The sequence below is a fragment of the Rhamphochromis sp. 'chilingali' genome (assembly GCF_963969265.1).
Source record: "Rhamphochromis sp. 'chilingali' genome assembly, chromosome: 6".
Lineage (NCBI taxonomy): Eukaryota > Metazoa > Chordata > Actinopteri > Cichliformes > Cichlidae > Rhamphochromis > Rhamphochromis sp. 'chilingali'.
The window spans coordinates 24,058,427-24,074,823 of NC_137933.1; the positions used below are offsets into that span (position 1 = coordinate 24,058,427).

Here is a 16,397-nt window from a genome sequence, read left to right on the forward strand (position 1 = left end):
TTCAACCTTTATTGGGACTTATGATATCGTGTGCCAAATGCATGCTTCACAAACAAACCGGAAAAGCAAGCGGATGCATTCACTCGGGCTTGGTATAGCCCTGCTGCCGTCTTCTACAACTGTAAAACACAAGCTTGCTTTTCACAAAATGTTTGATCAGACAGTAGCCTAAAAACCACCTCTGTCTTACTTGCTGAACTGGACAGCCTTGACAAAGACTTTAGTGCAAGTCAAGATTTTTTCCAGCAGGGGGCCTGCCAGCTGACTGCTTTTACTACAGCAAGTCCACAACTGGGAAAACCCCTCACTGCTGACCTGTTGACTCACTGATCCCTGACAGTCACTTAATATCTGTATCTATCTGCCGGATCTCTGGCATGCTACGCTGCTTACTCGTGAGCTGTGATACTCAACCATTGGCCTTTTAAAAACACCACTTCTGAGCTTGGTGTTTACGTGTTACGACAAAGAGGCTATCCAGAAGCCCCTTAACGCTACGCAAGACTGTGTGTGCCGCAATTATGTGCAAGCACGAGGTACCACACGCACACAGCAATTTTAAATGCACATAGTGATCAGGCCGCACAAATCTGCCACTGTCTGTCAGTGTGATCAACAGAGACGAGGTATGTCTCACACACAAGTAATCCTAGTAAATCTGTTGTAAAACCTTACGTGGATCATTGTGCACTGGAGAGTGACACAAGTGTGGATCGGTGACTCTACCTCTGAAGAGCCCCTTGCTAATGTGACACTTTATTTTGATATTTGAAGTTTAATTTTAGTTATGAATGACAGGACACAGCTCCTGTTTCCTCTGCAGCAGCATGAGACTGGCTGATGGGGGATTCCCCTGTGCTGCTATATATATAATATATATATATATATATGACCAGTATTGGGGAGTAACGGAGTACATGTACCGCCGTTACGCATTTCAAATACAAAATATGAGTAACTGTATTCCGTTAGAGTTAACGTTTAAAAGGTGGTATTCAGAATACAGTTACTTTGTTGAAATAAATGGATTACACGGCGGTCTTTTCCTGTTTCATATGTTAGGCTATGCTCTCTCTATTTTTGGTAATTCCACACTGGTGGAAACCCAAACAAAACACGCATTAAGAGGCTCTAATGCCTGTGTCTCAATCTTGTGGCTCATGTCACCTCTACTTGCACAATGACGTGAAGAAATATTTTTAAAAATGATTTAATATGAAGGCAATAGGCAGAGTGTTACAGGCATCGCCCTAAAGAATGTAGCCTCATGGGCAGTGTAGTCCGTGCTGCAGGGAGAATGGACTGCCATACCCGTTATGTGCGAGCGAGGGAGGGAGGAAAAAGGAGAAAAGTACGAGTTGTCACCGAGCAGAAACGGGAGATGGAAGCATGTAAATATAATAATAACCACTACAGCCAAAAAGAGTGCCTGACAAGCCCAGTTGTAAGTAAGCTATTAGGACTCAGACTGTAGGACTGTACACTGTGTTCCTGTTTTTCTCCGACACAATAAGTTCCTTTGGAGCAGCCTTTCAACGCATCTCTCTGTCTCTCGCTAGCAAAGTTGACCCACACAACAAAGTAAAGCCAGTTTTCGGCTACGAGCCCGACACGAAACCCGGCGTATTAGCCAGAGGACCCTTTACCTCGGTTTGACCTGTTTTATATACGCTCAGAATAGTTTTCTATATGAGATCGCTGCAAAAAAGCGCAGCCTTACCTAATGTCCACCCTACTGTTACTCATTTTATGTTAAGATTTAAACATCCAGTTGGTATTGGTATGGCGAGTAACCCTCAATAAATCACACAGCAATAGTACATTCATGTAGTTGTAAAAAACATGACAATATATTAAGTAATCCAAAGTATTCAGAATACTCTCATTGAGTAACGTAACGGAATACGTTACAAAATACATTTTGGGGCCTGTATTCTGTAATCTGTAGTGGAATACATTTTAAAAGTAACCTTCCCAACACTGTATATGACCTGCATGTAACTGCTCATTAGAGAGGACATGAAACACAAGAACGCTTATGAGGGCACTGAAACTCAGTGGCTTTGCAGGCTTCTATGTTTACAAGTGCATGGACTCATGGGCGCCACTCCAAATGCAGGTTAGTGTGATGCTGTAGGAGCAGCCCAAGACACTGCTACTGGATTATGCTGCTTTTTGGACTTGTCACTGAACACACATGGGAGACTAAGTGCTGTCAGGATTACAAAGACTTACCGAGATACTCCATCAGTTGCTCAGCAGTTATAATTTCCATCATAGGTGGCATCTTAACCTGCAACAGACGTATGCAGAGCCATAGTTCATTAGTAATTTTTAAAAACAACACAGCGGGACAAATATGTAAAAGATACGTACATCATATATCCTGTAAGCACTTAAGGCGTTTGGGCATGATGGTTTAACTAGTGAAATCACGTAAAGACGTGTCTTGGCTGAAATTAATAAAAATAAAAAAAAAAAGATAATGCAGAGCGATGAGACTGACAGTTGTGTTATTAAGTTAAGTCTTAATACACACTTTTTCTTTATAAAGGCATGAAACCTGTCAGAGCTCAGAGATGCATTAAGAAATCTGCCTAATTATATCAGTGCAAAATCAAGTTTGCATTGATCCACAGTCATTTCCAAGCCTTTACCTTCCATGCAAGCAGAAGGACATTCATGATGGCCAGTAATGGACAGGGGCCATTCTCGTTCTGGGTGATGATCGGCGTATTCTCCTCCCTCCATTTGATCCACTTAATGTGGTATATGGACTGGCCGGCGGCCCTGTCCTTCGCATATGAACTCTTCGTGCCATCAGCCCCGTACTCGTTCTGCAGGGCCAAGGCCAGTCCTCTTTCCTCCAGCCCCTCACTGTTCAGGTCAGAGCTGGGGCAGGAGTTGAGGTTGGAGAAGGACTCGAGTGAATCTATGCTTCGAGACTCTCCACCGAGACTGGGATCGGGGTCACTCCCACTCGGCAATCCCTCTGATAAAGCGTTATCAGCGGGCAGCCCCGACTTGACGTTTTCTGTGTTTGCATTGTCCGGACACAGATTAGTCGGTTTGGCAAGTTTTGTCGGCTCACTTTCTCCGCTGGCGGAAACCTCAGCCTGCACATCTGCGCTCTCTTTATCGGGAGGTGAGGACGAGGCGTCGGTTTTGTTGTTTACCAACTTTGAGGCACCACCCTGGCTGTCTTTTGCGGCCACCACAGAGTCATGCCCCATCCCGTTACTGATCTGATCGGACCCCGACCACAATTCGCTCGCCTCGGCGTTCTTCTTCTTCTTCTTCTCGTATCCCTCCTCTTGCTGCTGCTCGGGGAGGACTTCGACCACTTCTTGCACGTCAGACTTCCCGGCACTGGTACTGGAAGTGACATTACTGGGAGCACCATCGGTTGTGGTGCTGATATTATAACTAACGTTAACCAAACTACAGAGAGGAGCCTCACTATTCTTGCATTTGTCGGCTGTTCCTTTCACTCCAGCGACAGTAGCAGCTTCGCCCATTTCTCCCGCAATCGTAGCACACAAAGAGCTCCCGTCAGCGTCTCGATGCAAGTTTGCATTTTTCTCCATTTCGGTTTACGAGTTGTCGACAGATTTTAGCTAAATTGCAGCGGTAGCTTCGGTCCCAAAGACGCCATGACAACTCTGCGAGTGACGTCACCAGAGTGAATTGCTTTCAGGCCGAACGAGGGGGGCGGCAGACAACCAGTGGTGCGTTTTGGGTCACCTCGTATTCTGTAAACTCTAAAGCTTATCACTCACATTAAACCGCGTGACCCACTCGACGTGTTACTTAATCTACGTGTCTACACACCATTTTACCACTATGGTGACAAGCTTACATTTCACGCCTTAACATTTATCTGTCATTTACTTAAACATAAATAAATATATAAAATGTAGAATATTTCTCAGTTTGAAACTAACGTTGCGTCCCAGACGAGCTGAAAGTGAGAGCTTTGCGTTTATCTAATAAATAAATAAAAATTAAAAACATTTAAAAGTATTTGCATCAGCTGAATCACATGTAGAATAACTTAATAGTCGGGCTGCCTTTCAAAGCGCTAAAATGTTCAGGTGGTTACTTTTACGAGTACTCGTAAATTGATAAGAGCCTGGCGTAGCCGTGACCGCTTTGCGTCCCAGTGCACGCGCATTTGTATTGCGTGATCTCGCGTAGCTGGACCTCCCAGGTCCAACTTTGGATATCGCGAGGTTGTCACTGTCTGTGAGTTTTAAAAATTCACAACAAAGTATACTTTTTGTTGGATGTGTTTTATTAATTTGTTGTTTGACAGTTTAGTGTATACTTTTGTGTCTACTTTTTTAATCCTTGTCTATTTTTTAATACAAAAAGATAAATAAAAATACATACATACATACATACATACATACATACATACATACATACATACATACATACATAAATACATACATAAATAAATTTTAAAAAGCACAAAAACGGAGTAATCTTTGAGTAGATTAAATTTTCCCACACTGGAAATTCTTGAGATAGAGCTCTGGCTGTGCAACAAAAACCACATCTGACAGTTATAGATCCCACGTGTAGTAACGTTTTATAGACACTGGGTGGGAGAAAATACTCAATCTAGCACAAGAAGCGCAATTTAGGGTTTCAGCACAGATTTTACAGGCATAAATTTCTGCCACAGATAGTATTTAGTAACGTCCTATAATGACAAAACCCAGAAAAAGCTGCAAAAGTGAAATATACAAAAAATTCTTAATAAAGTGTTATATTTGATAAGAGGTTTGGCTCTCAATATCACAGTGGAGCTACATGAAAAGGAATGTAGAAGTGGGCAGCTAAGGAAAAAAGTCGTTTTACGTGGCCATTATTATAAGTTTGACAGGTTCACACAAAAGATTATCCCTGTTTTGATCTGTTTTGAAGTCTGCATCAAAACTGAGAATTATTTATAGGCCAGTCACAGGATGTCAGTCACAGTCACTTCTGGGATGTGAAGCACCTAGATTTTGTGGTTGCAGACTGACAGACCACAAAATGACCACATGTTATTGCCTAAAAATACAAGTGACATACCCCTTACTTTCATACGTAAACATAACCCTTGCGAATTGTATGTTAACATTAACAGCAAAGTACATGTCAGATTATTATTATTATTTGGGGGGGGGGGGGGGGGTTATATAAATGAGATCTATTTTATTTCTTTTGTCATCTACAGGTTAATATAAAGAGGGGAACTTCTTAACATTGCATGCTTGTTTTGTCATTTTGAGTGATGTGGCTGCCCATAATTTTCTAGTCTGCAAAAAGAACAAACAAACTTGGAAGTCCATCTCTCTCCTGTCTCAGTAATTTACACATTTTCTTTTTCAGTTCTAATTCTTTATTTGCATTGATTTCTTTGTTGTTGTTGTTGTTACATGCCCACAAACAATGTTGTGTATTGTTTTCACTTGTTTTTAGATCCTGCTATATGCATAATCTCTCTTTTAGTATTACAAGCCTCAGCATTCTCTAATGCAAGACACTTGTGTCCTTTCAGCATTGGAAATACATCTGTCTCTTCAGCTGATCACTGATGCTGTTCACTGAAGCCTCATCAGAAATTATCTCAGCGGAAGGGCGGCTTTCAAGAAGCAATTCTTACGAAAGGGAAACAAGGAGAAAAGGCTGAGGTATGCTAGATTACACAAGAATTGAGCTGAAAATCAGCTGCAACAGGCCCGATGGAGTGAGGAATCCAAATGAGACATTTTGGGTTCAAGTCATAATTAGAGCAGCTCAGGAGAGAGGTGCAATAGTGAGATGCCTGCAGTGGTTTGAGTCTGTATTTCAGCCACTGCTGTTGAGAATTTGGGCAAAACTGATGAAATCATAAACACAGAAAAGTACCAAAGCATTTTTATTGGCAATGGCTTAATTTTTCAGCATGACAACGACCCCAAACACACTGTCGATGCAATAAAAATACACCTGGATAGAAAAGACACATTGTCAGTCATAGAGTGGCCTCCCCAGAGCCTGGATTTCAACATTAGTGAATCAGAACATAACAAATAGGTTTCATCACCCAAAGAACACTGCAGACTTTTGCGGGGTACAATAAATTGTATACACTGCAGCTAGAATAATCCTTCTGGCTGAGGTGGTACAGGTATAGAAAGCCAGTGTTTCTCTGTAATTTATATACCCTTATACTTACCTGCTGGTCCAATTACAGATGCAATTTACAGATGTCTCTTTTACACGGTTACCATGCGGTTGCACAAAGCAATAAACAGATAAATATGTATACTGTCAAAATATTATTTCATTTTTTTCTTCAAATTGTATTTTTGTAACTTTTTTCTTTTAGTTTGTATCTACTTAATCTCGAAATAGTACTTCGAGATTCATTAGTACATTTCAACTTCATTCTTTAAAAAAATCATTAAAAACGAATGACTAATCCTTTCTTTCCCGAGTTCTCTTTATGCTAATGTTACAGACCGGTTTGTTGCGAATCCTCGCTCTCAGAGCAGTCTGTACCTTGCATTTACAGCGCAGTCTACATAGACAGAGAAACAGGAAATGTATAACTTCACTATCACAAAGTTAAATCTTTAGTTTTTAAACCCGGAAATAATGTGTGCAAGCAGTAAACAGCAGATCAGTGCGTGTTTTCAGCACAGGAGCAGACACATTTTGGTGGCGTTGTGTAAAGCTCAGTAGTGTTTTTTTCCAGTTGTTTTCACGTATCTTTCAACCTACGATCGCAATACTATAGAAACGCAGAACAGCGGGTGTGTCCATATCTTTTGGCCCCATACACCGGAAGGGAGTAGTGCCTGCCTGTCTGTCTCTCTCTCTCTGTTTATGACAGTGTGTAGCGCTGTTGGAGAGGTAGAGCTGCCGGTGTTTGCGATGGGAGTCACAGCTAACTAGGAAGGGCGACTCTGTCTTTAAGTGTGGCAGAAATCGAAACAAGCAACTGTCAGGGGTATCGCTGTGTAGCTTCGCTGGTTAAGCGGGACTACAGGGCATTTCACTATGGAATTTGTCAAACTAATTCTTCTGTTTTGCTGCCTACACGATATTGCAGGTAAGTTTGCCGTTGACTAACAGAGAAAGTCTTTAGAGCTCGTCAGTAGAGCTAGCGCTAATCGGATCGTGTAGTTGTACTGTCGACAGTTTAACTTGCTAGCTAGCTGGCTGGCTAATGTTGTGGAGACTGCGGTTAACTTGTGTGTGTTTTTTGTTTGTGTTTTTTGTTGTTGTTGTTTACAGTGTGTAGTCAATCTGTATTAGCTGTTATCTGGTTAATTAATTATGTTTGGCTGATACAGGTTAAGTACTCCTGTAGTAGAGGAGGGGGGGCTTGTCTTTCAGTCACTTGCTTAGTGGGAAATCTTTACACTGTTAACGTCTATAAACAAGAGTTTTACTGCCGAATATGTTTGTTACCATGAATATTCAGTGTCGCTAGAATAATTTGAGACTAGTTTAACAAAAAACTTTCGTTTTGTCGGACAGTCTGTGAAAAGCAGGTTAGGTATGAAGCTGCGTGACAAGCAGTTGCATCCGTCAGAAAGGCACCTGAAGCAAAATACGGTACTTTTTTCTACTGCTGACTCAAGCATTTGGTCGAAAGAGATGATATATATCCCGTTCTTACCGTGGATGAGTAACTACCTGGGTGTCGATATATTATAAGTTTTAATATAACTTAACCACCTTACAAAACTTTGTCCAGGCCCTTCTTAATAACATATTTTCTACAGTATGTCAGATTGGTACTTTAATTGTACTTTAGGCATCAACATTTGTAAGACAAACAGAGCAAAACTGTGATTTTGTGTAACTGGTGATATTAAAATAGATATAATTTGTGTGTAAATGAAAATAAAATCATCGCTAAGGGGTTATTTCCAGATTTAGTACAGTTACACCACCTGCTTCACAAAACATCAAGACAGACGAGCTTAAGCTCACAGTGTAAAATGTGTGCATGTGATTAACTGCAGATACTACACCTGTGAAGTTTTATTATCTGTGAGGGCAGTGACAGATTTATTGAGAGCTGGGGGCTGTCATGAAGAATCAGGACAGGAAAACCAAATAGAAATTGATTTCTGCCTTGTGTTGGTAATGAGCTGCTGTGCTACTTTCATATAATTGTATAATCTGGCAAGATAGCTGGTACATTATTATTCAATTTTCACTTTTTAACATCTGTCAAACCTTCATTAAAAAGTTCTAATATCCTGTGGCAAAATATTGCTGCTGTGTTTGAAAAATTGCTTAATCTGTCATTATAAATAATTCAGTTTCTTGGCTTATTTCAGATTTGTTTCATTGTGATTACACATTAATCTTCTTTATGTCTTTAAAACCTTCATTTGACATGTCAAGATTAAGTACAAAGTGCATCAACGTATTTGCATAAAACATCTGTACTGGCGTTTTTTTTTTTTTTTTTTGTTTTTTGCAGTAGCACAAGTGAAATTGTGACTCGAGTGACTACGTTTTTTTCCCCCCTGCTTCCATCTCACAACTTTACCTTTTTTTTCTTTTTCTTTTTTTTTTGTGTCTGATCAGAAATGTATTTTGAGCTATCAAATCAAATCAAATCAATTTTATTGTCACATCACATGTGCAGGCACACTGGCACAGCACATGCGAGTGAAATTCTTGTGTGCGAGCCCCACAAGCAACAGAGATGTGCAAACACAACAACACAAACGAGCAAAATACAAGAATGGCCAACCTGAAACTAATAAATATATGTACAATATATAATAGTGTATGCATTTCTGGATGTGTATACTAAATATTTTCCTACGCGTGTGTGTGTGTGTGTGTGTGTGTGTGTGTGTGTGTGTGTATACACATTTTTACAAATTAAATAGTAAAAAAAAAATAAATAAATAAATTAATAATAATAATAAAATATATAAAATATACAGAGTTGAATATGTGCAAAACGAGTGGCATTTATATACAGTGTGGAGTGCATAATGTTGAAGTTCCAGTGGTGAAGCTGAGGTGTCTATGACGTGTTCAGCAGTCTGATGGCCTGATGGAAAAAGCTGTCTCTCAGTCTGCTGGTACGGGACCGGATGCTGCAGAACCTCCTTCCTGATGGAAGCAGTCTGAACAGTTTATGGCTGGGGTGACTGGAGTCCTTGATGATCCTCCCCGCTTTCCTCAGGCAGCGCTTCCTGTAGATGTCTTGGAGGGAGGGAAGCTCACCTCCAATTATCCGTTCAGAGCACCGCACTACTCGCTGGAGAGCTTTGCAGTTGTAGGCGGTGTGTCCACTGATGTGAACACCAACATGAGGAAACACTATTTATATTCTTGAAAGGGATCGGGAAGGTGGGGCCAGAAATGTCCTGATCAAAACTTCACGCTTTGTGTTTTTTAAATTTTATTAATTAATTTATTTTATCAGTTTAACATAAGCTAAAAGATTGCATTCCAGAGTTTTCAGATGTACAACATGACTGATTTATTATACAAGCTCAGTTGTTTTTTAAAAAATGTTTTTCCACAAAGCTTCAAACAAATGGCTTTACGTCATTCCACATGTACCTCTGAAAGATATGTTTGATGTAAGAGGGGCCATTGCAATTGAGTTTGCAATTTGATAGCTTGTTAGTAATGATGGCGTGACATGCAACAACCAATCTTACTCTGTTTACATGCCCAGACATTTTCGAGGAAGTCTGTGTTTCATGTAATGTAGGTTATTTCACTTTCGCACAGCTGCTGTTACTTGGCCTTCTCACAGTCACAGCTTCCTGCAGACATTTTTTGAGTAATGTAGAGTGAATTTTTGTTGTGGACTTGATGCCTACAGGTTTTTGCCAACCCACTTAATTTTTTTTCAGTACTGTATGATATAAAATGTTAAGGAGAGACATTTTAGTCGGGTGCCTGAGATATTGTCTTAGCCGGGCTGCCAGGACCCAGCGTGCATGGCAATGCGAGGCTCAGCTCAGTTCTGATCCATGCTGTGACCATGTCTTTGCTTCCTGTCAGCAGGTTTTTTATCTCTCTCTCTCTGTCTTGCACTTTCCTGCAGGACTTGAGAGTGAAAACAGATTGCTCTGTAGTGATGATGCCTTTTCAGTAAAACTCACTGGCAGTTTAAATGAATTTTTTGTTGCTATCAGTCTGAAGTGAACTATGTAGTTCCTAATAGTGTTGGATAGTATTGTCACATAATGATTTATTGTATTTTTTTATTGTTACAATAAAAATGGAAAATGTTTTAAAAAACAGAAGAAGAATAAAAGTAAAAGAAAGCAATCCAAAGGAACCAACTGATGTGATTAATGTAGGGTATTAATAGAGATGTTAATGTAAGCAACTAAGAGCTTCATTTTGAAAGTAATGTATTTTGCAACCACTGGAAATCAAAATGCATTAAAAATCTCAATTGAATTCCAATTTTTGTGCATGCTATTTTATAAATTATAGATACACATGAAGGTTGTGTACATTATGTTATAAATCACATACACAACATCATGTCATTTTTCCTGTCTTCCTCCGCTTACCCCTAACCAGTTGGGGCGATGGCTGCCCCTCCATGAGCCTTTGAGCCATGAGTTTTTCATTCCCAGCATCGCCAAGGACTTGCTCATAGGGCATTGTCTGACTGTTGGGTTTTTGTCTCTTATTGTAGGGTCTTTACGTTAACATGTTAACCACCTTGAGGCAACTGTTGTTCTGATTTGGTGCTATATAAATAAAACTGGATAGAAATTAAATACATGCATATTCACATGGTAGTGATGACTTTATGTTAAGAATGCAGTGTATTTTATGGCTACAATTTAGGTAGTCCAGTCAATGTTGTATTTCAGTTTGGCTGGAATGTTGACATGCGAGTAGAGCAATCCTCGCTTTTTACCTTTTTTGGATTGTGTGTGTGTGTGTGTGTGTGTGTAGTATGAGTTGTGAGGTATGCAATGACGTGGAACAAATTAACTCAGATAGTACTGGTTTGATGTTTAAACCTATTTGATCTGGTTTAACTTCCTGAAACATCCTGATCAACACATTTTTAGTAATAAAGAGTAGTTCATTAAATATAGTTGATTTGAATTCTTTGTTGTCACTGAGAGAAGGAAGTGTCTTTTTAACCTTTTCAACATTGTGTAGCTGCCTGCATTTTAGATTCTTTTCAGGCTTGTAACATTCAGGATGTGATGTTTACACACAACATGAAAAAAACCTGCTTAGTAAGATGTCTGTGTATGGGAATCAAGAGTTATATAGAGATTTTAGTAAGTAAAACAACATTACATTTTGTTATATTGTTTATGTTTACAATTCCACCTTTTATCGCTGCCCAGGAGGTTTTGGTAATGTTTGCTTGCATGTCATTCTGCCTGTAAACACGATTAGCTTGAAAAGTTTTGGGTGAATTTTGATCGACTTTTGTGGGAGGTGGAGTGGGGTACTGCTATCAATCATTTAATATTTGGCTTACATCCACCAAGGTCTTCAAGGTCTTAATTAAAATAAAGTGTGCCATATCCATATTTTCACTGCACTACAAACATAAAGTATATTAAAAACAAAGAAAACACAATGAATATATAGAAAATACAAAACTACTCCCTTAAAAGTAAGTACTGCCCAGAGAGTGAGCTGCCTTGGCGGACGTTTGCGCTCTTGGCGTGGTTCTTGTATTTGTTTTGCAACAATAACCTGTGTGTGTGTGTGTGGGTTGCAGTAAGATGGTACATTTTTTGTTAGTGATAGTTTTCTCAGGTATTTGAAAGCTGCATAAAATGTTAACCTGCTCTTACAACTGGCTTAACTCTGTAACCCTTAACATAAGCTAAAAGATTTCATTCCAGAGTCTTTAGATGGAGAGCATGACTGATTTATCATACAAGCTCAGAGTTGTTTTAGAAACATGTTTTTCTACCGTGAAGGCATCCGGAGATACCTGTCAGCATTCTTTTTGAAACCGTGTACATAAAGAGGTCAAATGTGACATGATATCTTACACACACACACACACTGCATACTTCATTATATACATAATATACGAATGAAGTTGGTGAGACCTCCTGCAAAGGTTGATCTGTGTTGTCTGTGTAGTTTGCAAACATTATTTTCCTTGTTTAATGAGACTAAAGAAGATGGTTGTTGAAATATTTTCTAAGTGCATTCATAGACAAGTTCATGCTAGCCTGGAGCAGCCTCTCCCTGTATGGGGAGTTATGCCTCCCACTGACATGGAAATTATGTAGTTGTCAACAGAACAGTGCAATGTAAAAATGCAGATAATGTGGAGCATCTACATCATCTATTTTTGCATTTTTGAGTCTAGGTATCTCTTAGTCATGTGCAGAAAATCCTACAGTACAAAAAGATTAGAACTTGATCTTACTAACAAATCCTTAAATTGAGTCATAGCTGAGGATTTTTTTTTTAAGGCCACCAGAGTTGCACAGACACCGACAGACAGACAGACAGATAGATGGACACACACACACACACACACCCCTTTGAATGTAGATTAGCATTTAAGCAGCCTGCAACAAGCTCACACAATGCTATACAGTACTACTGAAACAGACCCTCGTCACCTGATTGTATCATGTGCTCCTCACTTGTATTTTAAACTGAACACTAGCTTTGTTTTTGTGAAAAGAACAAAGAAAAGGGTCGGTATGGATGGCGGTAGGGTTTTACCTCAGGGGATGTTATAGCAATTGGCTGAATAAGCCTGTTAAGCATGTTTAGCGAGTGCGGGCTTGTACTAAAGCTAGCCAGTATTGTAGAGATCGATTGCTCCATAGGCCATTTCCATTGAAAGATTGGCACGTCAGGAAAATCATGGATAGAAATGATAAAAACGAATTATCTCAGAATTACATGCTAATCTACAGTGGAAAAATGTCAGCGATACGTGAATGAAATTTTAATTATCATTTGATTAATAAAACAATATAAAAACCTATTCGTTTTGATACTGTTGTTGACCAGTACTAAAAAGCTGTTGAACTCTCTTTCAGGTCAGTTTGGGAACCCTTTGAACAAGTATATTCGCCACTATGAGGGTTTATCATATGACACAGAAGCCTTGCACAGCCGTCACCAGAGAGCTAAAAGGGCGCTCTCTCCTCAAGACAGCACCGTGCAGCTGGACTTCCATGCACACGGAAGGTCAGTTTAAGTAGAAACACACACAGCCTTCCTCATGTAGTCACTCTTTCTTTCTGTGCTGACTCAGTTCATGTCCAAGTCTATTATTCTTGTGATCAGTAATTTATATTCCAGCCCTAGGATCAAACAAGAAGTATTTATTTTTATTACTCAGTGGGTTTTTTTTTTTTTTTTTTGGTTTTTTTTTTAGTAATGTGAAACACCTTTTCATAAATTCTTACTGCTTTGTGTGTTGTGGTGATATTTATCAGGTTTCGTCAAGATAAGACATGGCTTGTTTTCTTATTAAGTATGTACAGCTAATAAATTACTGTGGAAATTAATTTGCTCACCATGGTTTCAGTTTGTGTTGGTTGTGGCTGTATATACAGAGCTGAGCTGAGAGAGGGAGTTGTAGAAAGGTCAATGGAAAATATCTCTTTATTATTTGGCTAAGATACTAGTTATAGTCCTTAAGATAAGACTCATTGCTCAAAGTTCAAACTCAGGTTTTTTCATGTTTCATTTTAACCTGAGAGATTCAGTTTTCATTTATATACATTATCCAAGGATGACCCTTCATCAAACCCATGTCATCTGAGTGCAGTGGTGCCACCCTTGTTTTGGAAACGGGCAACAACACAAATGTTCCCAGATTTGTATCAGCTGAATTTTTGCCATCTCCTGTAAAGGAACAACACTGCAACAAAAATGTGTAAGAATTACACATTTTCACATGAACTTGTGAAACGCAGTTAAAGCAGTCAATGCTGTTAATTCATTTTGCAGAAGGTACTTTTAGGTGTGTTTTCAAAAGGTTATTAAGAATTTAAACATTTGTTTTTAAAATGGCAATCGGACTCATACTACTTTAGTGTTTTTCTAATCAGAGTACTTTCTGTGACAGCCTCATTTACACATTCACGCAGGGCTTTAACATTTGCATTTTTAAGCGCTTTGTCTAAAATTCACATACTCACACTCCAGTGGATACATTGGGGCAACTTGGGTTTCAATATCTTGCCCAAGGACACTTTGACTTGTATGGTGAGTTCCCAGTTGGAATGTTTTTTGACAAATGCCCCCTCAACTTGGATTTTCCACCCAGAAAGCCCGTTGTTAGCAATCCAAATGGGGACACTGAACATAAAATGATAGGGAAACCGTTTATTTTTAATCTGTACTGCCACTGTTGTGTATTTGCGACTCACTAAATAAGGCATACACAGAGGAGTGAGCAGGCTCTAGCCACGAATGTGTTTTAAGTGCAAAGAAAATTTAAACAAAATGCTGTATTGCTAGTGATACCTGACTGGCTGAGCCTTGCTAAGAACTGAAACAAAACTTGTTTTTTCTTGCTTTTTCTGAAGCATACTAACTTGAAATCTGGGATGCAGTAGTAGACTGGAAGAACCAGGGATCTGGTCTACCTTGTTAGCCACAGGTTCCCTTCTTTTGGTCAAAATGTTCACAATGATAATAATTTGGAGCTTGTATTATTCCTAATCTACACGAATGAATTTCTAATTTAGCATGACATCCAATCATTTTAAATGTGTCCATGCAGTCCATGTCTTTGTGAGACAGGTATATTTACTGAATAAAGAGGCACTGTAAGACAAAACTGTGTAAATGCTCAACAAAACCAAAGACGAGCAACATTGATTGGTTTGTTTATTTATTCTAGCCCCGTCTATGTGAATACATTTATGAAACTAGACCCTGAATGATTTTTAAGATCAATACCAATATTTGGTGATTTTAAATTCCAATATATTGGCCAATATTTTTTTCAGGCACATGAAACAAGCATCTGTTTATTATGTGTAGTTATTTCTGAGTACTTGCTAAAATATTATGACAATACAGTTTATAATCTTGTTTTATTGTCACAGGTTATGGATTACTCATTTATGTTCTGTCTAAGTCTGTGCAGATCAGCTGGTTGTTGTGTTTGTGGGTTTGAAACACATGTTGCCAGTAGGGAAGATGCAAACTATGCAACTCAAACATTCATGAATCAGCTGAAGCGTGTTCCCCCTGTCTCTTCTTTCCTTTTTAAAAAATATTTAAATTAGTTGCGGTTATAAACTCTGATTCCAGTATATTCGCTAATGTTTTTACTGACGTTTTGTGCAGTGATACTGTTTCATTCCTTATTATTATTATTATTATTTTTTTTTTTTTTTTTTTTTTTTTTAATTATTTTTTTTTTCTTTTGTCCTTTCTTTCAGTTTTTTGGTATATTGATACCAGTGGCTTTTTACCCAGCTTTTGCGCTTTTTCCAGTTGTTGCTGAATCTTGCAGAACTTGTTAGCATTGCCTTATTGGGTTGGCCAGAAAATATGATCTCCTCTCAAAAAATTCAGCTTATAGGAAAGATTCTGCTCAATCATCTGCATCATTTGTGAATCATAAAAGCTCACTTGTAAGTAAAAGCCTTAGAATCTGCAGCAGCAGGAGCAGTAAATGGTCCACTGCTTACTCCACAAATACATAAGGCTGGGTGGTTCATGCTTGGGATCGACTGTATTCAGCATCCTAAATCCAGGATTTTTGACTGCGTAAGTGGATATCACTTCTTTAACCGTATGAGCTTTCCTTCAATTACTTCCCTGTCTTGTTATATAGGTTGCCACTGTAAAGTGAGGCAGCTTTTTATCTATGGCCCTGGAACTGAGATTGGTCTGAGGCTCCGAATTTAACTCATTCACTACCAGCCATTGAGAGTGAATGAGTTAAGGAGACACACTGTTCGTATTCCACTGTGCGAAGGAGGCTTGTCATGCTTCCACTTTTAGTTTGAACTGAGTTTTTTACTTTACATGGCACAGTTGTCTGTTTGAGGTTATATTGAAGCATATGAGTAAAATTTGAGTGTTTTAAATGAAGAAGCTCACACTTGCAGGCTTATTTCATTTTTGTAGACTAGACATTTTGCACATTGTGCAAAAGCGAAACTTAGTTTGAAAAGTCATGTAGCTCTACTGCCTGTTTTGGTGAGATAACCACTTTAACTCTCTGAGCATACTGCAGTTTCCAAAAACGGCTGCAGTATACCTGCTGTACATCAGTATGATTTATATTATGGAAGCATTAAGGAGCAAGAACTGCACAGATAATGCTGCCTACCTGTTACATTTGAGTTCTAAAAAGTTTCTTAGATTTTTCTTTGAAATAAGTGGACACTTAGTTATAAAGTGTCCAGTTTTCTGCAGTATCACATGGAGTGTAG

The 16,397-nt window shown here is 39.0% G+C and overlaps 2 protein-coding genes across 3 annotated transcripts in view; one reads left to right on the forward strand and one right to left on the reverse strand.

The window, feature by feature from the left end:
- mindy2 (MINDY lysine 48 deubiquitinase 2) overlaps nucleotides 1-3,668 on the reverse strand; it is a 29,254-nt gene extending 25,586 nt beyond the window's left edge. For both annotated transcript variants that reach the window (XM_080884388.1, XM_080884389.1), the window contains exons 1-2: nucleotides 2,658-3,668; nucleotides 2,236-2,293 (exon numbers count right to left, since the gene is read on the reverse strand). In XM_080884388.1, the coding sequence (XP_080740514.1) occupies nucleotides 2,236-2,293; nucleotides 2,658-3,587 (988 nt within the window). In that variant the 5' untranslated portion in view covers nucleotides 3,588-3,668. The remainder of the gene's footprint in view (nucleotides 1-2,235; nucleotides 2,294-2,657) is intronic.
- A 3,099-nt stretch (nucleotides 3,669-6,767) lies between these two features.
- adam10a (ADAM metallopeptidase domain 10a) overlaps nucleotides 6,768-16,397 on the forward strand; it is a 31,248-nt gene continuing 21,618 nt past the window's right edge. Inside the window, exons 1-2 of the mRNA XM_080885716.1 lie at nucleotides 6,768-7,090; nucleotides 13,032-13,182. Coding sequence (XP_080741842.1) covers nucleotides 7,039-7,090; nucleotides 13,032-13,182 — 203 coding nt within the window. The 5' untranslated portion in view covers nucleotides 6,768-7,038. The remainder of the gene's footprint in view (nucleotides 7,091-13,031; nucleotides 13,183-16,397) is intronic.